This window comes from Physeter macrocephalus, chromosome 15 (genome assembly GCF_002837175.3).
Source record: "Physeter macrocephalus isolate SW-GA chromosome 15, ASM283717v5, whole genome shotgun sequence".
Lineage (NCBI taxonomy): Eukaryota > Metazoa > Chordata > Mammalia > Artiodactyla > Physeteridae > Physeter > Physeter macrocephalus.
The window spans coordinates 7,992,734-8,018,840 of NC_041228.1; the positions used below are offsets into that span (position 1 = coordinate 7,992,734).

The 26,107-nt window shown below is 48.5% G+C and overlaps 1 protein-coding gene across 19 annotated transcripts in view; it reads right to left on the reverse strand.

The window, feature by feature from the left end:
* LOC102988973 (thyroglobulin) overlaps positions 1-26,107 on the reverse strand; it is a 144,641-nt gene that overhangs the window by 108,299 nt on the left and 10,235 nt on the right. For 12 of the 19 annotated variants that reach the window (XR_003683451.2, XR_003683453.2, XR_003683452.2 and 9 more), the window contains 12 exons: positions 24,684-24,790; positions 24,067-24,210; positions 23,694-23,879; positions 18,198-19,298; positions 16,965-17,552; positions 12,115-12,354; positions 10,738-10,956; positions 9,506-9,643; positions 8,830-8,907; positions 8,156-8,268; positions 6,033-6,135; positions 4,768-4,968 (listed from right to left, as the gene is read on the reverse strand). Coding sequence is in view for 14 of the 19 variants with exons in the window: in XM_028500614.2 (XP_028356415.2) it covers positions 4,768-4,968; positions 6,033-6,135; positions 8,156-8,268; positions 8,830-8,907; positions 9,506-9,643; positions 10,738-10,956; positions 12,115-12,354; positions 16,965-17,552; positions 18,198-19,298; positions 23,694-23,879; positions 24,067-24,210; positions 24,684-24,790 (3,218 nt within the window). In the remaining 5 variants the exon portion in view is untranslated. The remainder of the gene's footprint in view (positions 1-4,767; positions 4,969-6,032; positions 6,136-8,155; positions 8,269-8,829; positions 8,908-9,505; positions 9,644-10,737; positions 10,957-12,114; positions 12,355-16,964; positions 17,553-18,197; positions 19,299-23,693; positions 23,880-24,066; positions 24,211-24,683; positions 24,791-26,107) is intronic. The other 7 variants (XM_028500618.2, XM_028500619.2, XM_028500613.2 and 4 more) reach the window with 6 other exon arrangements.

Below are 26,107 nucleotides of genomic sequence, written 5' to 3' on the forward strand. Positions count from 1 at the left end.
TCAAGACTCTATCTGCATTCTGGTCTCCCCACTGGATTGAGCTCCGAGAGGAAAGAGGACCCCTTTCCTCTGTTCACCCAGGCCATGGCACAATGCTGACCCAGAACACAAGCTCCATGAGTATGTGTTAAATAAGTGAGTAACGAAGTAAATTAAAGGGCAGACACACCCCGTGTGACAATTTCACACCTGGCTAGAGATTTAGTTAATCATCTGACTCTGAAGCATAGCCTTGCTGCCTGCACATGTCTGGCTTTAAAATCTGCAACCCACATGTGACTCAGGAGTACTTGGGGGCCTCAAAGATGGGAGAATGACCCATTTTGATCTCCAGGGGGCAGCCTGGGTCTTCTATCTAATAAAGACGATGGCCTCTGGCCAAAATTTTGCACTGTAATTTGAGGGCTTATTGAGTTGGCTCTTCCCAAGTACCATGTATACGCTGGGGATGGGAAGAGTCAGCCTGTGGGCTATGGGGCCAGCCTGCAAGCTTTGAATCCTGGCTCAATCATTTACTAGTTGAGCCCCCTAGAGCAAGTTAATTACTGTCTCTGTGACTCCGTTTTCTCACCCATCAAATGGTGAGGATAGCAACAGTGCCTACCACCTAGGAATGGTGTGAATCAAAATGAATTAAGGCATGTAAAGAGCTCAGAGGAGTTACTGGCAGCTAATAAATGGTCATTAATGTTAGTTATTATTATTACTAACAATAACAACAAGCGTAATACATTATTGCCTGATTGGAAATTACAGGATGTGAATTCACCCTTTCAGAACAACGAAACAGCATTTGATGCACCACGAGGGTAAACTTCTGAGAGAAATAATAGCTGATATTTACCACTAATTTTAGAGGTTGTTTAACTCTGTCATGATCAATACTTAATTGGACCTCACTCAAAATAAAGCTATGAAGCAGGTATCCCCGGTTTTATCATCCCCCTTTTACAGATGACGAAACTGAGGTTTGAGGATTTGGAGGGACAGAGCCAGGGCTTGAGTGCTGGTTCTTTGAATCGAAGCACTACCCCAGCAGGGAAAAGCCCTTTAGTCTGGTGCTGCTCAGGGATGGGAGGGTGCTGTTCCCTGGGCTCCCCGGCTCCAGCATACCCTTTCCAGAGCCCTCAGCACTCGGTGTTATAATGGCTCATGGACGTCTCCCAGGCCCCGGCCTTATTTCTGGCTTAGACAGCGGGCTCGCCAGGCTGGGGGAGGACTCCACCCCTCCGTGCTGAGCGCGTGACTGTGCACAGCCCCATACGTCTCTGAGCCTCCGCATCCGACCTCTAGGATGGCGATAAAGGTCCCCGGCACTTCCGACCACCAAGGTGGGCCAAGTGCAGGAGGTAAGGTTTTGGGCACCTGGAAAGCCAGAGCACCGCTGAGTTGTGAGCTCTCACGTGGGAGGGCGCCCGGGCCAGGGGCCGAGGACCTGCGAGGGGCTTCCCACACCAGCAGCCAGGCCCCCACTTGCAGCCAAGGCCACTGAGGCTGACGAAGCCAAGCTCCTCCTCACGCCAGGCAGAGCGGAACTGGAAACTGCGCGCCCCTGCATCTCCAGCCCACGCTCTTTCCTCTGTCCTCCGAGGCTTCCTGCAACTACTCGGCCAGGCCCCTCTCAGGATTCATGCAGGATCCCCAGCTGGACCCATATGTGGGCCCAGAACTGACTCTCATCCTTCCCGCGGGACCCCAGGGAAAACCCCTCACCACCTGAGCCTCCAATACCACACCTCTATTTAAAAACCACTGTGTGGCCCTTGGTATGTGCCAGGGATACTGTTAAGTATGAGCTCCTTCAATTCTCCCCACAAAGCTGTCGGGTAGGTCCCATTATCCTCATTTCCCAGATGCCAACACTGAGGCACACTGAGGGGAAATATCTTGCCTGTGATCCGAGAGCTAGGACACGGCAAAACCGGACCCCAGAATCTATGTTCTCCATGAGTGTGCCAGGCATATGTGCATATGTGTGTGAAAAGCGAGGTGTCAGTGAAGGAATGTGCACATGTGAGCCCCCAGGTGCACAGAGCAAACCTCAATAAATGCAGGTTCCCCTCCAGGCCCCCAGGATGGCTCTGTACCCTGTGGCTCTTCTGGTTCCCCTCCATGGCCTTTTTTGGGAGTGGGCCAGTGAGTGCTTTGACTTGGCTGGGAAGGCATCTCCTCCTGGGGTCTCCGCGTCGTCTGAGACACGGACGTTCCTCTCACCAGTTTCTCACCCTGCCCGGCAACCTGCTTTCCCACAGCCTTCTTCCCCAGTTTCACTGAAATGCAGACTCCCTGGCTATGGTTTGACTCATCCAGCCTCCGTGGTCGGGGAGGAGGGAAAAAGGAAGAAGTATGGAAACTGAAGTGAACTGAACACCCACAGCGGGCCGGCATGGAGAGGGAACTCTACCTCCTTAATCTCACGCGGTTCTTCCGAAGGATAACTGCATCATTGCCATTTTATTTTATTTATTTATTTATTTATTTTTGCGGTACGCGGGCCTCTCACTGCTGTGGCCTCTCCCGTTGCGGAGCACAGGCTCCGGACGCACAGGCCCAGCGGCCATGGCTCACGGGCCCAGCCACTCCGCGGCATGTGGGATCCTCCCGGACCGGGGCACGAACCCGTGTCCCCTGCATCGGCAGGCGGACTCTCAACCACTGCGCCACCAGGGAAGCCCTCATTGCCATTTTAGAGGTGAGGAGAACGAAGGCTCAAAAGAGCTGAGTGGCTTGCCTGGGGCACGTGCTGGTGATTGGACTAGAAACCAGATCCTGCTTCCAGCCCCTCATACAGGAGCTCGTGCACACGGCGCGTTTACTGCATGCCAGGGCCGCCCAAGCGTCTCCCAAGAACTGATTTCATCTTCACAGCATCTCTGTGAGGCAAGACTGTCGTCACCCTCATCCCACAGGTGAGGACCCCGAAGCAGTGGGACCTTAAGTTTCTGCTCTAAGTCCTGTAGCAGCAAATGGGGAGCCAGGCCTGGCCCTGGAGGCTGCCCTCTGAGCCACCAGGTGAAGCTGTTTACAGAGACTGTTTGAATTAATCTTAACGATGACTCTAAGAAATAGCTACGATTCCCCATGCCCATTTCACAGATTGGGAACCTGTGGTCCAGAGAGGTTAAGGGACTAGCCCAAGGTCACCCAGCAAGGGAGGTGGCAGAGCTGACACTCAGGTCTGTCTGTCTGGCCCCTACATCTGAGCTTTCTCCACCACGCTCTGCAGTAGGTCAGCAGGAAGGGGCTTCATTAGTGCTGGCTGTTCCATTTGCCAGCGGTGTGGCTTTCAACATATTAACGAGCTTCTGTGAGTCCCAGTTTTGCCATCTGTATAATGGGAGGCAAAAATGGGATAAGTAATGTGAAAAGCACATTTTAACAGGTAAATCTCTGCACAGGTGAGTTATTATCATGGAATCCTGCAAGGCCAAGCCGCATGGAGTCTTCCCAGACCCCAGAAGAGCTGTGCTTCCGGACCTGTTCCTGCAGGAGACACATCAGGCTGTTTCCTGGGTCCCGGACAGTGCAGACCACTCTTAGATGCCCTGCAAGTTCAATGTGCACGGCGTCCGACCCTAAGGCTGCCGCATCACTTCTCTCGGCAGCATCTGGCAGGGAGCTCTACCCATGGGCGTCCGATCACCCATCGTGCACCTACTATGTTCCCTGCATGATGGAAGCTGCTGAGGCCCTTGAAGCAGGCCCCATACAGAGAGGGAGAGTTGGGGGCTTGGGAGAAAACGTGTGTGGTTAGAGCCATGGGCACACGCCATAGGGTAGGGGCAGGTGAGGAAATGGACAGAAGGGGACAGAGCCCCACAAAGAGAGCAGGTGACTCTTCCTTCCCACCCTTCCTTTGAAGAGACCCCCTGTCTCTTTACAATATAAATATAAATTTACAAATATAAAAATTCTCTCTATGCATAGAAATCACTAGACCTAATTAAATACGTCAGCAGTTCCAAAATGTTGCTTATAGACCGCAAAAGTTAAAAATAAGGCAACGAAACAATAAGGACAGCAAAAGAAAGACAATTGCAATAAAATTAGTATTTAGTGCAATATTCCTCAACCCTGCCAGACCCTACATCACAATTTGTAATAAATATTTTGCAATGTCTTCATTTACTGTTCTGAAACGAAAGTCACAGATAATGTAACCTACCTGTGCCCATAAATTTTAGCATGACTGCATTGTCCTGTGACTTGAGTATATAGGAGGAATGAAAGATAAGTAATTGATAATTAAATAATATATTTTAATAAGTAATAATGTATTTCAATAGTATAATATATATTCATAAGAAATATGTTTCAATATTTGATATCCAAATGATTTTTAAACTAGAAATAAAAATAAACAGATCAACACCTCCACGGATTTCTAAAGCTCCCTGGCTGGGATGGACCCACCCACACTGAGGAGGGTACACTGTCTGTACCCTCCTCCCCACTCGAGGATGGGGAGACCAAGACCCGGCACCCCTCAGCAGGCCAGCGCCTCAGCTTTGTCAGGCGCCGGCTCAGGAGATCCCCGCACGGGCTCTCCTTGGTTTGAGCCCCAGGGCTGGGCATTGGTAGGAAGTAGACGCAGTTTCAGCATCACGGGAATCAACTGCGACCACATCCCTCTTGTGGTTCCCTTGTCTCCCTTCCTGCCCCCACTGTCCTGGCACCTTTGGAGTCCCCCAACCCCAGCCGGGACAAAGGAAGAGATGAGCAGGACCCCACCAGCCCAGGGAGCCCCTCTGCGGCATCACCACTTACTCTCACAGGCCGGCTGACTCCCAGCCACGCGGGTCCCGGGCACCTCCTCTCCGTTGCCCAGGACACACCAGCAGCTGCCCTGGGCCGGGTCGCATTGCACTGGGGAGAAGCCTCCATCCTCCGCCGTGCAGGCTGGGGCATAGCCAGGGCTGGCTCTCCTGGAGGGAACTCCACTCTGGAGCACTTCACAGAGGCTCGGGCCTTGACGCAAAGACAAGCGACATGGGCTCTTTGCCCCTGAACTGCCACAGCCCTTGTCACCACCCACCACCGACTGCCACCTGCCTGCAGGGCCCCAGGGTCTGGGGCTGCCTCCCCACTGGGGCGAACTAGGACAGAGCAAAGCCTGGGCCTCGCTCAGGTCTGTACTCCCCTATCTGCTCCCCACACACACACACACACACACACGCACACACACTGCCTGCCCTCAAGGAGCTTAGAGTCTTAAAGGATATCTAACAAGTAAGTGAGCAACCAGAGTTCAGATGGTAAGGGCGACAACAGGAGATGTGCAGGGCAGTTTAGGAGTCCGTAGGAAGGTAGTGAACTCAGCCGTGGAAGGGAGAGGCCCGCAAAGGCTTCCTGGAGGGACCAAAGGGTGGGCTGAGTAAGACTTATCCAGCTGGTAGGGGGAGAGGTGGGAGGTTTGCAGAGGCTGAACCAGAACACATTAAGGCCCTGGGGGAAGAGAGTGTCTGCCTGCTTGAAAAGTCTGACTACAGTTTATTAAACCTGGATCTTGATGCTGAGACGGAGAAATAAGAGAAGCGAAAGAAGATACAGGAGCCAGGCACACAGGGGCCCATGAGCCACAGCAAAGAGCCTGGCCCTAAGGACCACGGGGAGTGTCGATGGGTTCCAGGCAGAGGAGGGACATAAACACATCTGCACTTTAGGGACATTGTCTTGACCTCACCGTGGAAGCCAGATGGTGGAGCCAGGCTGGAGCCTGTGGTGGCATCGGTGCTGCACAGCTGGTCCCCCACGAAAGCACCAGTGCCCACTTTAATAGGGACCAGCGCTGGTTTGCGCCTCTAGTTACGAAGCACAGCCCCAATCCCTGCTGTGTGTATTTCTCCCAAGAACCCACTGAGGTGGAGGAATATCGCCCCTATTTCATAGGTGAGAAAACTGAGGCCCAGTGAGGTTAGAGGCTTGCACAGCTCTGGAAGTGGCCGAGCTGGGACGTGAAGCCCCAGCTCTTGAGCTCCACACCCGGCGCTCATGGGTGGGGAAGGGGGTGACGGGGGAGGAGCCATACTCACACTGGGCACTGCTGTTTGTGCCCGGCGGCGTGCCCTCTCCTGAGGCCGGGTCCACACACCAGGTGCTGGCCTCTGACACCTGCAGCCTGGCAAACTCTCCTGTCTAAGACAAAGCCGAGGTCGTGTCACCAAGGGAAGGTGATTTTGTAGCTGATAGGTTGGTAGCCAGATGTCAAGAATGCTCCTTCAGAACTACTGGGGATGGCTTCTCCAAATGGAGAGGGCGGGGAGGTGCTGTCCTCTTCCAGACCCTTTACATACATTATTTGAGTTGGTGATTATAACAACCCCATGAGACAAGAACCACAGTTAACACATTTTAGGGTGGGGGAAACTGAGGCTCACTCAGAGAGGGAAAGTGATAGAACAACATCCCATAGGTTGGGAAATGGCAGACCCGGGCTGGGCCTAAACCCGTCCAGCCCCAAAGCCCAGCCACTCTCTTGAAATAATGGCCCCCATTCCAGAAATGATTTTCAACAAGCATCCCTCAGAGAAAGGGAGTCTGTAACACCTGTAACAGGGAATAAAGAAAAGGTAAAAGGCAGCCACCCAAACCCTGACCAGGGCCCGTCTCCTCGGCCTGTCCCAGGGCCAGCTGGGGGATGCTGGGAAAGTTCCTTCGATTCACTGGGGAGAGTTTCCTCATCTAAAAAGAAGGAGGTGGGACTAGATGGACCCTTGAGCATGTTCCTTCTCAGAACCCTTGATGCAAGAAAACATCGTCTCTCCTGAGTGTGTGTAACAGCAGGTGTCGGGGAGAGGGCAGCTCCTCCAAGCTTCCTGGCCATCACTGGAGGTTTCCTTGAGCTTTCCTTGGGCACTTGTTCATTTTACACTCTGCTATGCCATGTTCACAGACAAGAAATGTCCATCATAACAGCACATTTACAGAGAACAGAACCAGGAGGCCCCCCCCTCCCCGGGGGTGTCATTCAGTCCCTGGGAGGTAGGGAGCCCACGTCCTCATTCTACTCAGAAAGGCCCAGAGAAATCAGGTGATGCGCCCCTGGGCGCTCGGCTTTTTAGCTACACAGGTAAGAGTCAAAGCCAAGCAAAGGTTTGAGAAAATATGGGATAAAGACTTAAAATTGAGAACACTTTAGCCATTAACATGACTTTTCTTCGGGAGTTGGGTCCAAGGCATAATAGCCATCCAGTTTGGGCAGTGGACGTCTTGGGTCCTGTTTCCTGGCACCTGGGTCCTCCAGGAGACAGGCTGGGAAACCACATGATCAGAGGTTCTCGGGACCTCTGCTCTCAGGACCTGCCCTTTTCCCTCCGTCAGAGCTGTGGTTTCTGCCTCTCCTTCTCCACGGGTGAACTCGCCACCCCGGATGATGGAGCAGACTCTCATTCCAGCAGTAGGCGACTGGCAGCCAAAATAAAAGGTTAAATTTCTCTATAAAACTTCATCATAATTGGGGTCCATGTTTACAGCACCAAACAATAATAATAATGAGGAACAATAATAAGGAAACTTTTGCTCAGTAATTTGCAGTTTCACTAACCTCTACACTGCTGATTTCATCTGATTTTCTTGGAGCCCCTTGGAGCCTAGCAGAGTGGGTGGTGGTGTTCCTATCACCCCTACTTCAGGGAAAGGGGCCTGAGGCACAGAGATTTCCATCATTTGGCACCTAAGTGGTTGATTCCAGCAAGAAGCCTTTCTCTAAGAGCTTTCACATCAGTCACTGCACTAAATCATGACAACCATCCAGGGAGCTGCGGAAGGAAATATATTACGTCCCCCATTTATGTTGAGAAGCTGAAATGTGACGAGCATGGTGATGTGGCAAATGGCCTCAGAAACTATATATGTGTAGATTATTTTTCAAAGAGTTTTCATTAAAGATATTTCCTTAGGGCCTCAAAACAATCCTAGCGCTAGGGAAGATTAAAATGTGGCCTGATCTTAGGATAAAACAAAGTACAGAGAAGCACAGAGAAGGTAAGTAAATTACCCAAGTTCACACAGCTAGGGTCGGCCAGGGATGGGACAAAAACCCAGGTCTAGAACTCCTGTGAGTTTTCAACTAAAACAAATTTATTGAAAACTAGAAAAATCACCATCCAGGAAGTTCTAGCTTCCTCTCAAACCTTCCTGGGCCTTCAGGGCTTACCTCTAAGCAGGTTGGGATGAACAGGTCTTTTGGAGATGGTTTTCCTTGGGAACCAGCCTGTTTCCAACTGGAAAGCAGCGCCCTGGCTCGAGACTTCTCACAGCTGGTGGGGCCTGGCGGGGAGAGAGGGGACCTCTTAACAGACAGGCCATGGGTGCCAAGGAAGGGTAGGTAGCCCAGGCTGGCCCGAGTGTCAGAGCCGTGCATCTGAGTGGATGGAGGTGCCTTATACAGAGAGCTGGAACCTCAGAGAAGAAGCAGGCTGAGATTCAGGGACAAAGACCCCATGGGACGTATCATCTCTGAGATGTAATGTGAGCGCTTGATTGCATGGGTCCGAACTCAGGAGAGAGGTTGGACTATAGACCAGATGTGAGGTGGCTGCTGAAAGTACAGAAGTGGCGGAAACTGCCCAGGGAGCAGGTGCAGCGGGGAGACCTGGGGCTCCCTCTCCCCCCGCAGCTGCCTCTCTCCACCTGGGAAACGAGGAGCACCAATTAGGAAGGGCCAAGGTCAGGGAGAGTCTTCCAGGCCTGGGGACTAGGGGAGGTGTGGTCTGGCTGCCCTCAGGGACTCGTCTGGTCTGAAGGGCGGGCCCACGTAGCCTCCCCAGGCTGGGAGCGGGCACCACCCACTAGAGAGCCCAGCGCCCGGGTCAGGGGGGCTCCTCTTACACTGCAGGATCTGAGGCGAGCGGGCAGCCAGCGAGGTAGGGACGTACTCTCCCTTCCCGTCCACACACCAGCAGTGCCCTGGAAAAGAGCCACAGCCAGAGTTCAGGAAGTGTCCTGAGGGACCCGCCCCGAGAGTTCCGCAGTACACACTACTATATATACAACAGATGACGAACAAGGACCTACTGTACAGCACAGGGAACTCTACTCAATACTCTGTAATGGCCTATAGGGGAAAAGAATCTGAAAAAGAGTGGCTATATGTATATGCATAACTGATTCACTTTGCTGTATAGCAGAAACTAACACAACATTGTAAATCAGCTGTACTCCAATAAAAATCTTTTAAAAATTTTAAAAACTTTCCTTCTTTGCATGCATAGCAGTGCCAGTAAGGTCCCTCTCCCATCCTCCCGTCTGTCTGCCCTCCCCAACGTTGTCCCCAATCACAGGCCTTAACACCCAGACACCTCAGCAACCACTCACGTGACCTTTGGGCTGCTAGAAGGCCACTGCTCCCATTGTACAGATGGGACAACCAGAGGCCAGAAAAACTAAAGGACTTGCCCCCAGCCGCCAAACAGGGGCCTAGAGTCCAGCTCACTTGCCCCGCTGGGCCGGGCTCTTTCCTCTAAGTGGTGTCACTTGGCCTCCCCAGGGCGCCCGCCCCCCTCACCAGTCGCGGCGTGGCACTGTACGGGCTCCCAACTTCCAAATGCATCACACTGGGGCACGTAGGGGCTGGACCGCAGAGGGGTGGATGCCCGTGGGGATTTGCCCAGGTGGACACGGAGTCTCTGGTAGAAGTCAAAGGCTGGAGTCAGGAGAGAGGAGCAGAGATGTGAGTGCCTGACTGGCAAAGCCCGGGCCGCGTAGGCTCCATCTTGAGATCAGCCACACAGACCCTGTTTCAACATAGGCAGCCTTTTTATTTATGTGACAAACACTTCCACCCAAAATAGGCTCACTGAGCAGTGGGTAGGCACTCACCAGATTGCCCATTAAAAATAAAAATGTAAAAAAACATAAAACTAAAATGTCAGCTGACGGGAATTCCCTGGTGGTCCAGCGGTTAGGACTCTGTACTTCCACCGCAGGGCGCACGGATTTGCTCCCTGGTGGGGGAACTAAGATCCCGCAAGCCGCAAGGCGCGGCCGAAAAGAAAAAAGAAAAGAAAAGTGTCGGATGAAGTTTGAAGGAATGGAATCAGTGTTTCTCCTTCTTCGGGAATTCTCCTTTAGAGCTGATCAGGTCAACACAGTGTCTTCAGGCACATGAGATAGCAGTGATCACTGATGACCCTTATCACACGTTGACTCTGTGCCAGGCACAGCTGCGTAGCAGCTACCTTTCCTCCTGCGCCCACCCCTCCCCCTCATGAGGCCCTGGGACACTGCTACCATGTTCTGATGGTCAAAGACACTTGGTGGCCCTTAATCTCTTTCTGCGCTGGGCCTTCAATCCCCATACTCTACAGGACATGGAGGTCTGCACACCAAGCGCTCCCTCTCCTCTGCAACAGCAGACGTGCCTCTTCTCATCTGGAGGGATGCCAAGGAAAGTGACCAATCCCGGTCCTTCTCTAGAGACACTTCCTTTTTTCCCAGTGATGTCAGACATGCAAAATCAGAGCCAGTGGCTCGGTGGAGGGGAACTTCCTTAGCCTGACTTCTGAGGAACACATGCCATCATACCACTCAGCGAATAAATCCTTGTGGTACCAACCATTCTCTCTCCCCTTCCTCTAAATTTCCCTCCCTAACCAATGTGGTCACAACTCAAGGGGCATCAGTCCCTCCCCGTCTCTTTGATTACACCATACCCTGCCCATGCACAAAAGTTTAAAAAACTGGTTTCCTGCCCAAAGCAGAATCTCCAAGTCTCCAAGGAGCAGAGAAAGAAAGTACCTGGGCGTGAGGGGAGGGAAGGAGGGAGAAGAGAAGAGAAGAGGAGGCAAGAACCAAGGGTGGTCAAGCAACATTTTCCAGGTCCCCGCTCTCTGCTGAGTGCTGTGCCAGGGCCCAGGGTATAAAGAGTAAGACGGGCGCCTTGTCCTCCAAAAGAGATGGCTGGCGAGGGAGAGAAGCAGGAAACAAAGATGGCTCTGGGGAGACTCTCACATGTGGCTAGGGAAATAAAGACAAGCGAAACCCAATGTCAAGGTGGCAGCAGACATGCCAGGAACATGAAAGCAGGGAGGCTCCAGCCTGCAGGTGTGGGCGCTCTTCACCTCGGTGCAGATGTGGTGAGGGGAGCACTGCTTTGCTGTTTTGTGACCCAAGCCCAGAGAACCCCTGACAGGGAATTGGCTAAGTTGACAAGGGGCTGGGAACTCGGGTATGCTTGGAGATAGAGGAATCGGTTCTCCCTGCCAAGGTGGTGCGGGGTCAGCGAGAGGACTGCAGGGACATGGGACCCTGCTGCCAGAGCAGCTGCAGGGGCTGGAGGACGAGATGGGGCCCTGGGATGAGACCAATCCAGGCTCCGAGCCTGGCCATACCAGGGAGCAGGGGCATGGGACAGAGGCCCAGGGGCCAAACCAACAGCATCGCACCCAGGCTCTGCTAGTTATTAATCGGGTGAACTTGGGCATGTGACTTCACCTCTGTTTCCACATTTGAAAAGAATCAAAGATGGTGATTATAGCATCATTCTCATGGAGCTGTTGGAGGATCAAATGCAAAGATCTGGTAATCTGCTTAGCACAGGAAGCGCCTGGCCAGAGGTACATTTCAACTAATGTTGAGCTGTTATTAGGCCAGAGCAGTGTCAGTCCTCCGAGCATATTTCTGTTATATGCAGGTACTAAGCTGTGCTTTTTGGAATTACTACCTGGATTAGATTCGCTCACATAAGGAAGGTGCCTAAACCCAGAAGTTCCTCAGTTCGGAGGGTTCCTCTCCTTTCCCCCTTGGAGGGGTGTTCCTGAATCCTTGGAAATGGAGGGAAGCCTCAGAACGGGCCATGAGGGGAGTAGGAACATTTGGGGCTCACATATCTGAACCTTTTAACCAGAATGCTCGGCTTCCTGGTGCGCGGCAGGCACCATCTGCAATACAAAATGCGAAGACCTGCCCCCAAGGGGCTCTGCTGGAGGACTGGGGGAACATCTTGGAGAGGTGTGCAAAAGTCCAGCTTTGGCTGGGATCACAAAAAGCCTTTGTCTTTTCCGGAATCCATGGGCCCAGGGAAACCACAGTCCTGAAGATGACTGAAGAGGAACTAATTCAAGCTCTTGCTTCCCCCAAAGAAGGAACAAGAAACCAGAAGCACGGGGCACTCACTGGACAGAGCTGCCAATCGAATGGCATAATCACTCCCGCTCAGAAACTTCTCCAAGAAAGTCTCCCGGGGCGGGGAGAGGCGAGGAAGGGCCAGCTCCTCATCCGTCAGCCGGATTCCTTTGGCAGCTAGGAAACTCTCTCCCAGAGGGAACCGAGAACTGTTGGAATCCATGACGATCTCTTCTGCTTCCTTAATGAACTGCAGGACACGAAGCTTCACTTCCTCACAAGAGCCAGGACCTAGGGGAGTCAAAGACATCACGGATGGATTCATCCACCTTGTGTTGCTCCCTTTGACCCCTTTGAAGTATGTGAGCATGTACACACACACACACACACACACACACACACACACACACACACTCACTCACACATATTTCTGCCTCAGCTGTTTCCTTCACCTCAGCTCTTTCCACAACCTGAAAGGTTCTTTCTGTTTTGTCTCCACAATTGCATTCACTCAACATTTATGGAGTATCTATTTTGTAAGAAGATTAGTAGTAGTTAATGTTTATTTCATGCCAGGCATTGTACTATGAACATTTACACAAACAATTTAATTTATTAAACAGCGGAATATGATGTTATTATTATCTGTGTGTTACAGATGACAAACTGAGTCATGGTGAAGTCATATAACTTTAAACAAGCTCCTAGCTGGCAAAGAGTTGCTTCAGAATTCCAGTCTAGTCAGTATGACTCTAGAACCAGTGATGTTGACCAGCTGCCTCAAATGGAAGGATGGACAGATGAATGGATTGATGGATAATAGATGGATAAATGCGGGAATGGATGGATGGATATCAAAAGTTGAAAGGAGGCATTGTAATCTAGTAAAGAGTTATTCTTGTGAAAAGGAAAGAGCATGACTCTCACAGACCTCTGGGTTCAAATGTCAGCATGATCACCTATCAGCTGTGTAATAATGTGCTTAACTTTTCTGAGCTTCAGTCTTGTGATCTGTGAAATGGGGATAATCAGGGAATCTACCCCATAGGGTTTTTGTAATTATTCTATGAGTGTGACAGCTGAAGCGGTTGGCACATGTCTGGTACATGCTGTCCTTGAAATTGTTACTACTATAAAAAACCACCCAGCCATATTTATTTCAGCCAATCACACTGAATTCAACAGTGAATGTGTTCAGTAGATTCTTCTGAGAGCACAGGACTACCAGAAACTCTTGACATCTGGGATTTGAAGACATTGATTTCTGTGGATGCTCTTGATCAAAAAATCTATTCTCTCGATCCCACGGATTTGGAATCCCTGAAGCAAAAGTTCACATTCAAAAGTCTATGCTTACTGCTCATGTCTTTCAGAATAGAATGAAGATTCCATAACTGGACACTTAAGACCTTTGAAAATCTGGCCCCAATTTACCTTTAGTCTCTCCTTCTATCATTCCCTCCTAAGTACCCTGACCCCCTTCCTACCACCTTTCTCCACCCATCCCCAACAAAGCAGACCCTTTCACAGTCTCCCTGACTCGGCACATCTATTTCCTCTGTCAGGAAGGGCTGGGCAAACATCCCTCACGATCCAGAAGCTGAGGCCATGCAAATCTTTCCTCAACTCCCCATTCAGTGAGTAGCCCCATTCTCTGGGCATCCTCCATCGTGTCTTCTGTGTTCACACTTCTGTTCTATCATTTCAGTTTATTACCCGATGACAAGTCAGTTTCCCACACTAGGCTCTGAGCCCCCTGGAGGACAGACACCATAACTTTCTCGTGATTGTTTCCCCATCACACAGCACAGTGCACACAGGAGGTGGTCCATAAATGCATACGAAGTGAAGAAAGCAAACTGCAAACAGGCCAGAGATGGCAATATGGACAGGACCTGACATCATACCCCTAAAGGCAGGAGCCATCATCCCTGCATGTGTGTAGGAAGTTTCTGGTCACCTCCTTACTTACTGTCAGTTGTATTAATCCAGTTAGTTGAGGACTTTCTACGTACTGGACCTGGCACTTTCCATCTATTAACTGCTATAAGTCTCACACCAACACTTCTGAAGTAGTTATCTGTCACAACCCAGACTTTACAGGTGAAACTAAGACTAAGAGGAACGACCTTTCTCTAGCTCACAGAGTGGGAGGTAGCAGAACCCGGATTCAAGATGCCTAGAGCTCCGTCTTCTAGGTCCATCCTTCTCAAACTTTAGGGAGCGTTAGATCCACCTGGGGATCTTGCGGAAATGCAGATTTTGATTAAGCAGGTGGGGTCCGAGATTCTGAATTGCTAACAAGTTCCCAAAGCGGTGCTGATGCTGCTCGAGTCCACTCTGACCATCAGGGCCCTGAACCAATGGCCACCAAGCCCTTCTGATAAGACACCCGCATCAACGAAAAAGTTTGAACATGCACCCCCAAAACATGTGCATTTCTTTATTTATAAAGCATACGTATGTACCAGTATGATAATGTGCTGGGAACAGTTTTCTCAGCTGTTTCAGCTGTCAACAATTAATGGCAAAAACAAAAACAGAAATTTTAAAGGAAGAGATAAAATGCTAAATATAAATGGAAGTTCTAATACTTTCTTCCCAGTGGATTATTCTATACACCCGGGTGGTCTACTCTACACAACCTCACGTTACTCAGTGAGAGATGGTATATTCTAAGGCCAGCTCCAACGCTTTGGTGAATAAGGTCTCAAAGTGAATAAGACTAGCTACTGAATTCACTAGGTGCTTTTGGTATCAGCAATTCAGGCCCCAAAATTAGATCCAAAGAGGAGCAAATGCAGCCTTAAATCATCTAAAATTACAGGAATGTCCCCGTGTAGGAGACCTGACCATTGGTCCAGAGAATCTCAAAACATACATGAGACTTCTTATATAACAGTCATGCTGACATCTGTGTGTTGACTTTGAAGGTTAGCTCATTGCTAGGACTTGACATGTTAAAGGAGAACCCTAGTAGTGGGTCTCCAGGCTGTTCAAGATGCCCAGGGAATTACCGTTCTCATCACATATTCCTATCACCCAAAACCCACTTCTGCTAAAGCCTACACTCTGGCTAATGTCAAAATAGGGACACTAATTCAAAAAAATACATGCACTCCAGTATTCATAGCAGCATTATTTACAATTGCCAAGATATGGAAGTCACCTAAGTGTCCATAAACAGATGAATGGATAAAGAAGATGTGGTGTACACACACACACACACACACACAAACACACATACACACACACACACACACACACACACACACACAATGGAATACTACTCAGCCATAAAAAAGAATAAAGTTTTGCCATTTGCAGTAACATGGATGGACTTGGAGGGCATTATGCTAACTGAAATAAGTCAGACTGAGAAAGACAAATACTGCATGATATCACTTACATGTAGAATCTAAAAAATACAACAAGCTAGTGAATATAACAAAAAAAAAGAAGCAGACTCACAGATATAGAGAACAAACTAGTGGTTACCAGTGAGAGTGGAGGGGCAATATAGGGATGAGAGAGTGGGAGGTGCAAACTACTGAGTGTAAGACAGGCTCAAGGATGAATTGTACAACATGGGGAATAGAGCCAATATTCTGTAGTAACTGTAAATGCACTATAACCTTTAAAAACTGTATAAATTTTTTTTAATTTTTAAATAAAAAAATGAAAATGAAAAAAATAGTCTGATTAATTTTAACAATAGCCAGAAAGGTCTGGACAATGTTGAACACTGCAAAGGATGAATTGAGAGATTTTATTGGACTTAAACAGCTATAATATTACCTGTAAAATAAGCAACTGCTAGTTAGTGTGATTCTGCTTTGGTGATACCAGTGTTGAATCTGTCTGGTTGCTCTTTCAAACTGAGGGCATGGCTATTTGGTGGTAAGGCATTTTAGTTTAAGACACAGAGTCAGCTTCATTCTGTTTATGTCATACACCATAGCTTTGTTATAAGTCTTCTGCCACAAAAGCTGAACTCACAGACCCCCTTCAGCAGCTCTTCAATTAGCCCTTGAATTAACTCCCCTCAAGTACTGATAAATAAAGGCACTTTGAAGACAGAAGCTCTTCCTGAGGTCCAGAGCACCTAGCAGTGTCCTTATAAGTAACAAAACCATCACAGTATGTGCTGGTTAACCAAATGATGCACCTAACTTATGACAGATTACTACAGCATTCGCCATACGGAGCAAGAGCCAGGTCATATTCACTTTATAGCCTTCACTGGGCTGAGATAATGTTTTGCACACAGAAGACATCCAGTTAAAATTTGAGGCATTGATTTAAATAATCGATTATATGAAAATTTAAAAATGAATTACATTAACTTTGCCGATGCCTGACTGTGCAGAGGTAGGGAAATCACTTCCCTTCTGTGAGCCTCGGTGTTACGGACTGAATGTTTGGGTCCTCCCCAAAGGGATGTGCTAAAGCCCTAATCCCCAATGGGATGGTATTTGGAGGTGGGTCCTCTGGGAGGTGACTAGGTTTAGGTGAGGTCATGAAGGTGGGGCCCTCATGATGGGATTAGGGTCTTAAAAAATGAAGAGACCAAAGCTCTTTCTCTCTCTCTGCCATGTGAATACACAGTGAGAAGGTGGCCTTCTGCAAGCCAGGAAGACGGCTCTCACCAGGAAACAAGTCTGCTGGCACCTTGACCTTCCACCCTCCAGAACTGTGAGAAACAAATGTCTGTTGGTTAAGCCCCTCAGTCTGCTACCCTGTTATAGCCTCCTGAGCTGACTAATACATTCAGTTTTCTCAACCATACGTTGCAGGATGTAGCCGGCCTTCTCTAAACTCCGTTCCAGCTTTGACGATACACTCCCACCAGACACCCTTTTTTAAAAACCACAAATTCAGGTCTTCGTGGTTTAACTCACATGCTGGGACCTTGCCGGGCTCGGTCCAGGTTCCTTCCAGCTTTTGACCAGCCTCATCCACACACCAGCAGCTTCGGAGGTCGAAGTGGGCCACTGGAGTGCTAAAGTCTGAGTAGGGCCCTGGGTATCGGCTGAGCTGGCCATTTAGGATCTGCCAGAAGAGGTAGGGCTCCAGAAGGATGTTCCCTCCGGGCTGGGTCAGGTTCCCTTCCAACACTGCCAGCGGGACGTCTTGGACTGAAGAGTATCTTGCCAGCCCTGGGAAGACGTCTTGTTGGCCAGCCTCATACAGACTTTGAATAAAGAGACGGAAGCTTCTGGAAGCCACTTCTCTGTAGCTCCTGATCTTCATCAGCAGCTCTGCAGGGGTCAGCTCCTGGCCACCACTGTTCTGAGCTCGCCACTGTTCATACCACTCAAAGGCCCGCTCGGGGGGCCCGTCACATTGCACGCGTCTCCACTGCCCGCTGGCACTGCACTGCGGGATATAGATGCTGGAGAGGGTGGGCGGCATGCTGGGATTAGAGACCAGGGCCCGCACCGTCCCAAGGAAGGCGCGCTCAGCCTGTAACTGACAGGGTGTGGGGCCTGGGGAGGAACAAAGCACAGGTACGTCAGGCTAAGAAGTTTAATAAGCCCCGAAGACCGAGATGGAAGACCTTAACTGTCCAAACTCCATCTAACACCTTATACAACCACAGAGACACCATCAACCTTAAATTTGTAAATATCATCCAGAAGGAGAACATCCCCATCACTAAGTCAACACGGTTGAGACCAGCTGTTGTCAGCACGGCAGACACGTATGTGGCAGCTCCTTAAGGCCAAATAAATCTCCCTATTCACTCCTTAGAATGGTAAACATTATCAAGACCTTTCTGGACAATTTTTAAATCAGTCAGCATAATATTTTAAATGGATAAACAACAAGGACCTACTGTATAGCACAGGGAATTCTGCCCAATATGATCTAACAACCTAAATGGGAAAAGAATTTTAAAAAGAATAGACACATGTATATGTATAACTGAATCACCTTGCTGAGCACCTGAAACTATCACAACGTTGTTAATCAACTATACTCCAATATAAAAGTAAAAGTTAAAAAAAAAAACGAGCCAGCGTATTTTGCCATAACAGAAGTTGGGGCTTTAGCTACGACTGTAAGGCACTGTGTCGGGAGCCCAGGCTCGGAGAATCAGAGTCTGCAGATTGAATACCCAACAGACTTACATTGCTTGGGTTCTCCAAGTTCACTTCGAGTTCCGGGAATAGGCTGACCCTCGGCGTCCACACAGTAACACTCTGAGTTGAAGCACTGGACAGGGAGGAAGTGCCCCTCACTGGTACAAGAAGGGACAAACAGGCTGGACCCTGCAGGCTGGCTACCCAAGAGGCCTTGCATGCGCATCCTTTGCTTTTCACACTCTGTGGGGCACTTCGGTTGTCCACCTCTGACCCTGGAGCCAGCAAGTTCTTGGCCCTGGGCATCCACGCACCAGCACTCTCCAGCAAAGCACTGGACCTCCTTGTAGCGCCCTTCTGCAGTACATGATGGGACAAAAAGGCTACCAGGTGTCTGCCCACAGCCCTGGGAGCTAAGCACCATTTCCATCACGTCACCTAAATCCTTTGCTTTGTCCTCTGGCACAGAAATAGCATGCTGCAAGAAGAGAAGGAATTCTGGAAGCTCCAGGAGGGAAGAAAGGAATTTCATGGCATTTTGATTCTCTTGTAAGTTGATTTCAAAGCCAAAGCTGCCCACAACTGGCTTATTCATAGCAGCACCCGTCTTCAAGGCTTCAGGGGCTTCCCTGGAAGGATTTGAATCCAGTCCCATGGAGAAGGGCTTGGCTGGATCTGCTAGTGCCTGTCCAATTTGGAAGCCTGGAAGACCAAGTTGCTGGAAAAAGCGACTGAAATTAAACGTACCTCTCGGGCCCAGGGCTCCAGACAAGTTAAACTGGATGACATTCTCCAAAAATCTCCCTCCAAAGAGGTTTTGCTGGAGTCGCTTTGGGTTGGTGGTGAACTGCAGGGCGAGACGGGCCAGCTCTTGGGAGGGAAGAATCCCTCTGATGGCTTCTTTGAGGAGACTTTCTAGGGCAGCAAACCGTGTATCCTGCCCTTGTACCATTGGGTGGAGAATCCCAGAATCCACAAAGAGCTCCTTGATCAAGGAGGGGCAGGATGAGGCAAATCTGGTGACTCTCTGAGAGCCCGGTCCTTCCTCGGGAGCCAAGAACAAGTCGTGCTGGCTGAAGTAGCCTGAGGGCCCAAAGCGGAGTCTGGAAAAGGCCCGCCGCCTCTCAGAGGGACAGGACTGGTCTTCAGCTGCAGGAGAAATGCAAACAGAGATGCAAACAGAGAAATGGTTTTACTATCACCAGTAACCCTGACACAAGGCCTCAGATCTTTCTGGTAGTGAGATGAAAAAAGTCAGTCAGGGACCGAATTCATACCTCTTGCTTCTCTGTATCTTTTTATTAACATTTTTTTCCTTTCCCCCTGAGCAGAACCCGTGGCCCCCATCTTGGGGAGTAAGGACTCCAGTTGACTTGATGTTCTCTCCTAGATTTCATTAGAGGGTGACCTCCCCATCAGGCGGTGCTCAGAGACACCAGTTCACTTTCTGGAACCCTGACCACACATTCACCACCATGAATGATGTCTCCCCACCAGATGTCCTGCTTCGCCCAATATTCAAGTCCACCCAGAACCTCAGAATGTGATCTCCCTTGGAATGAGCATCTCCACAGATGTCATTAGTTAAGATGAGGTCATACTGGATTAGGGTGGGCCCTAAATCCAATGACTGATGTCCTTTAAAAATGCCATGTAACAGAGGAGATAAACGGGGAAGAAAAACGCATGAAGACGGATGCAGAGACAAGAGTGATACAGCTATAAGCCAATGAATGCCAGTGATTGCCAGCAAACATCAGAAGCTAGGAAGGGGCAAGGAAGGAGTCTACTCTGGAGCCTTCCGAGGGAGCGCAGCCCTGCTGACACCTTGATTTCAGACTTTTGGCCTGCAGGACTGTGCGAGAATAAATGTCTGTTATTTTAAGCCACCCAGTTTGTGGTCATTTCTTACGGCCCCCCTAGGAAACTACTATACCAACAAATTCCTATTTGTTTTTAATGAAATGTTGTTTTCCAGTATTCTCCTACTGGAATTCTTAATGGCCTTTAATGCTTCATTATATGCTCTTCGTGTGGCTTCCAATTCCTCCTTGTGGGTCATTTCGTCTAGGCTAACTAGTTTGTAGTCTGTTTGAGGATAAAAACCATACTTTAAGTGCTACTGGTATTTCCCATAATTAGAAATATTTTCCAATGTTTCAACATATTGATACAGTATTTAGGAATTATATTTCCCATAATATACTACAATAATGGCCACTCAGCAAACACACTTAGCACATTCTCCCAGGCTTCTTGACCTTTCCTTGAAATTATTAATTAAATAGTATTAACTCAGTCAACTCAATACATGCGTGGCCAGGTCATTCTATCTGAATATCCTAAGTTGACTGTCATCCCATTCAGAGAAAAGATTTTAAATTCAAACTCCAATTGTCTCAGTCACATAGGTGGAAGGGAGAAAGCTCCATTTTTCTCCATAAAACCATAAATCTTAGAAGTCCTTTGCAACCCACCCACCCGCAACTTTTCCAAATAATTCTTTTCCCTCAATTCACATGGGTGCCACAAAGGAAGTCAGCCAACTTTCCTCTGTAACCAGGCAATAGAGAAAGAGCTGGAACTTGCGGTCAGAGAGAGTGAGAGAGATTGGCAACATCTGAACACATAACACATCCGCCCACGAGGCCACAGCTTCCTCTAATGGATATTACAGCAAGGTATGGAAGAAATCAAGTTCATGGCTCGGCTTACTCTCTTTCCAAATTAAGAGCATACCCTGTCCATTCATTTGTTATGTAGAGTTACCAAGGCAAAAAAAAAAAAAAGAAAATTCAGATATTCGTTTCATGTGGCATTTGTTTCCATGGAAACAGGACTGATACACCAGAGAGAAAAAGTAAAAAAAAAAAAAAAAATATGATCCATGCATTTGGAAGTACTTTTGGTTTTAACTTGGAAGACCGCAGTTCTTCATTTTCACCTGGAAATTGGAGGGCACAATATTCTCTGGGTTTTAACAGAACGAAAGTGTAATTGTAAAACTACCTTCAAGGCAGAGCTTCAGAATGTTCTTTTTCTACATCCTCACACTTAGCAGATAGGATGGTACCCAATGCTGTGCCAAGAACTCAAAATGTTAAGTTGGAGAAATCAAATGGTTTACCAGGAAGTATTGAAAGAACATTAACACATGTCTATTTTGAGCCTCTAAAAAGACTGTACTCCTCCTTCACTGTTTCAGATCTTGCCCAGGCCATCCAGTTCACCTAAATTGGAAGCCTGCAAGTGCTCCTGGATTCCTCCCCCTCCACCGCTAACACCTTTCAGGGTCTCACTGCAAGGTGGAACAGAGTTTTTTTTTTTTTTAAGATTTTCTTTTATTGATGTGTACCATTTTTAACGTCTTTATTGAATTTGTTACAATATTGCTTCCGTTTTATGTTTTGGTTTTTTGGCCATGAGGCATGTGGGATCTTAGCTCCCCGACCAGGGATCGAACCCACACCCCCTGCATTGGAAGGTGAAGTCCTAACCAGTGGACCGCCAGGGAAGTCCCTGGAACGGAGTCTTACTGGGATGCCTGGTGACATGTCTCAAGTCCACACCCTCTTCCACAGCCCGCTACTTCTACTTCAGTATTGCTTCCCGTCCTGGGCTGAACAGTCTCCCCAGAACTCATGTCCTTCCTGGAACCTCAGATGTGATCTTCTTTCGAAACAGGGTAATTGTAGATGTAATGAGTTAAGATGGGGTCCTACTGGAGTAGGCTCTACTACTCTAGAGGGCTCTTAATTATAGGATTAAGTGGGCTCTTAATCCTATACAACTAGTGTCGTTACAAGAAGAGGAGATGAGATACAGAGGCAGACACACAGGGAGACAGCCATGTGACAACAGAGGCAGAGTGTGGAGTTACGTAGTCACAAGCCAAGGAACACCAAAGATTGTTGGCGTAAAAAAGAATGAAACAATGCCATTTGCAGCAGCATGGATGGACCTAGAGATTATCATACTGAGTGAAGTAAGTCAGACAGAGAAAGACAAATATCATATGATATTGCTTATATGTGGACTCTAAAACAAGAGTACAAATGAACTTACCTACAAAACAGAAACAGAGTCACAGATGTAGAAAACAAACTTATGGTTACCAGGGGGTAAGGGTGGGGAGGGATAAACTGGGAGATTGGGATCGACATACACACACTACTATATATAAAATAGATAACTAATAAGGACCTACTGTATAGCACAGGGAACTCTACTCAGTAGTCTGTAATGGCCTATATGGGAAAAGAATCTAAGAAAGAGTGGATATGTGTATATGTATAACTGATTCACTTTGCTGTACACCTGAAACTAACACAGCATTGTAAATCAACTATACTCCAATAAAAATTTTTTAAAAATAAAATAAAACAATTACGTTTCTGTCTAAAAACACAAAGATTGTTGGCGACTAACATAAGCCAGGAAGAGGCAAGGAAGGATTCTCCCCTGAAGCCTTGAGAGCAAGCAGGGCCCTGCTGACACCTTGATTTTAGACTTCTAGGCTTTATAACTGTGCAAGAATATATTTCTGTTGTTCTAAGCCACTCAGTTTGCGGTCATCTGTTACAGCCACCCCAGGAGAGTAACACAGGCCCCTTATCTCTCTTCAGGACACTGCAATGACCTTCAAACGCCCCACTACCTGCAGCTTGACGCTCCTGTACAATCTGTCCTCCAAAATGCCTGGGCTGTCTTTCCTACACACAAACCCCACATGGCACTCTCCAGCTTAAAAACCCTCAACAGCTCCTCTGACCCTCCAGGATGAATCCCCCAAGCCTTTGCTTTGCTATGAAAGACCTTACTACCCCTGCCTTTCAGAGTTCCCCACCCCAAACATACTCCAACATGTTTTTCCTCTATCCTTCTCGTGGATGGGGAGCTGCGGCTTGCTGCCGCTGCCCAGCGTCACGAGAAAGTTTCATACCGCATACCTCTAGGCCGGGGAATGATCGAGAGTCAAAGCACTGTTTCTACTGAATGTGTATCATTTTCACACCATTGTAAAGTCAAAAAATTGTAAGTCAAACCATCATAAGTCGGGACCCTTTCGTATTTATGCTCTTATAATTTTGTTTCTCCTGCTCTTTTTAGAGAGAATGCCTCTCTTTATTTTCCTCCTTCAGGAAACATCTTTATTTTTCCAGATGCTCATCAAGTGTCACCTCTTCCATGAAGCCTTCCTGGATGTTTCCTTGCCATACATGCTGCAAGACAGGATTGACCCGGTTCTGCTCTGTGCTCCTTCAGCTATCAGCACACACTTCTCTCATGGCACGTGTACACTTAATTATTCTTCTACTATTCTCTAAGCTCCCTGAGGAAGCAACCATGCCTGACACAGGACGAGAAATGTGTTGGAAATTAATGATGATAAACGGGTTTGCATCATGTTGAACCTGAAGGGCCCGTGGGGGCAGCCTCAGGAGGCAGTGGAATTAATGGGTTATGAAGAGGTCCGTCTGGAGGGACACTTAAAGTCACACGACCTGACGAGAACAAGAGAGGAGGCCTGGAGAGGACACCCACCACAGAACGGAGGCTCCCCTTGACGCCGCGTCCCCTGGAGCTCCCGTCCCTGGGCGTCCACACACCAGCACGGCCCATCCCTCTGGCACTGTACCGCCTCGTACTCCCCATCTGGGCGGCAGCTCGGAGCGCAGGGGTGACCGAAGCTGGTGGCTGTAAACCGCTCCACTTCACATTTCGTGGGGCCTACAAGAGATCCGCGTGGTAAAGGAAAGGACAGCTGTGTTTACAGCATGCGTTCTGGACGCTGGTAAGATTGTTTCAATCCCCGCACCCACTTTGCTGGGACAGCCACGGAGACTGCAGCGACTTGAAACCCCAGTGGTTTTCTCCTGGCAGAAACACACACATCTGCCGTCGGCTTAGTACTTACATCGGAATCTGCCAGAGATGACCAGCTGCACTGCTAGGAACCGTCTCTGCAGTATTCGGTACAGGGTGGTCTCAGTGAAGGTGGCAGCAAGGTCGAGGCCAGCAAAAACGGTGTCGTAAATTTCGTCGAGTAGCAGCTCCAAACCTGAGCCAAGACAGCAAGCGTTTGGAGGGATGGGTTCACTCAGACAGGGGCCCTGACCTCGCTGTGTAAACAGACATGCAGAGCCCAGAGCCTCCACTGGCATCACTGTGCTTTGGGTCTGAACAAGGCTTGAATGGTTTTCAAAGGCAGGGTGGCTGTGTATGGTTGCACGATTTGTTCACAGCACAAGGGAGCACAGCTGAGAGAGTGAGAGACTGCAGTCCATCCTGGGTTCTACTTGCCGAGCTTGGAGCTGCATCTGCGCAGGGGTGGGGCGGGGCGGGGGCCGGGCACCTCTCTCCAGTGTGTGCAGAGGCACCACAGCAGCTAGGACTAGCAGCAGCTGTGTTTAAAGGACCGCCCTTGAAAGTCTGCGAAGGCCACGCCCTCCTCCATATCCAGGGCAGCCCAGCCGCTATTTCTGATTTACAGGGAGTGACATTTAGGCTCTCGGGTCTGGCGAATGCGCTTACCTGTCTCAGCCAGTTCCCGCCCTTGGCTGTCCACACAGTGACAATACCCAGACACCTCCGGAAACCTTCTGCGAAAGGAACTGAAGGTCACAAATGCGTCTGGGAACCTAAGAGACAATGGGATTTATGATCACCATTTCATAAAAAGCAAGTCATCATGAGCTCTTCCTGTAGAAATAAATTAATGTGGCCTCATTTCATCTGGGGAAAAGAAACGTCTCCATCTTTATTTCATGCCATTTGCTCCACGGTTCCTGCAGTAAATGTATTTGTTTTTTCCAAATTGGTTGTCCTTGGCCAGAGCGAGGCTGGACCTGTGAAAATAAAGCTGTGCTTGGCTGTCATCTACTAACCGGCCTTTTTCTCACTCGTGGCATTTGACCAATTTATGCCCAAGCGTGTGTCTCATAGGACCAGGCAGAAGACAGTTAATGAGCATATGCATTAACAAGCTCCTTTACTAGAATATAACCCTGGAGACTAGGGGCCAAGCGTGCTTCACAGACATATGGTACACACTGTAGATGATCTCATCTGGGGAGATCAGACGACTTCAGATCCCTTTACAACTTTTCAAGAGCTTGAAAAGAAGCCAAATTCCACGATGGGAAATTCTTATGTAGGCCATTTCCCAGTCCCACAGTTGTAAAAAACACCAAATCAATGTGACATCACTAACAAGGACTATACATCCCTTGCCATAAATTGAGGAAAAGGATGCCTAAATCCTGCCTGATCCGGCAATTGCTAAAGGGAGCTAATTGGCTGGGCTCCCCATCCTGGAAGTAATACGAAGCCCAGGTGAGTGACCTAAAGCTGTATCAGGAGTTCTTCCCACGGGCAATGACATAGCAACCAGAGAGGATTTGTTCATCTTTATGCAACATTGAGAGATTTATTTTATGCCCTATGTAGCAAGTCTATGAAACCAAGTATAGTATGTTTCTGCCTACATCTGGAAATATATCCCCAACCAATAAGTTAGCAGAAAAGCATCTCTCTGCACAGATACGTCTATTGCTGTGCAATATATTCTAGCAAAATGCTGAAAACAACCTTAACGTCCAAAGATACGAAAATTAAAAGTAAATTATAGTAAACCCCCTAAACGAATGCATGCATAATATTATGTAAAAAGGGTGGAATACAAAATGGCACGTACATACACTACAATTGCTCCTATGCAAATGAACCAGTATTGGAAGGGAATATATTTGCAGGAAATGCTCAGAGCCTGAACACAGGGTGCACGAGTGTTAGCTAATTTGAATGGAAATGAATGCACAAAACAAGACCTATGAACACACTGTAGAATTATGGATTTTTTCCATGTTGTTGGTCTATGACTATGTGTATGTAAGTTAAATTAAAAAGAATGTTACACTAAGTGAGTTGAATAAAAGAAACTAAAAACTCACTTGGCC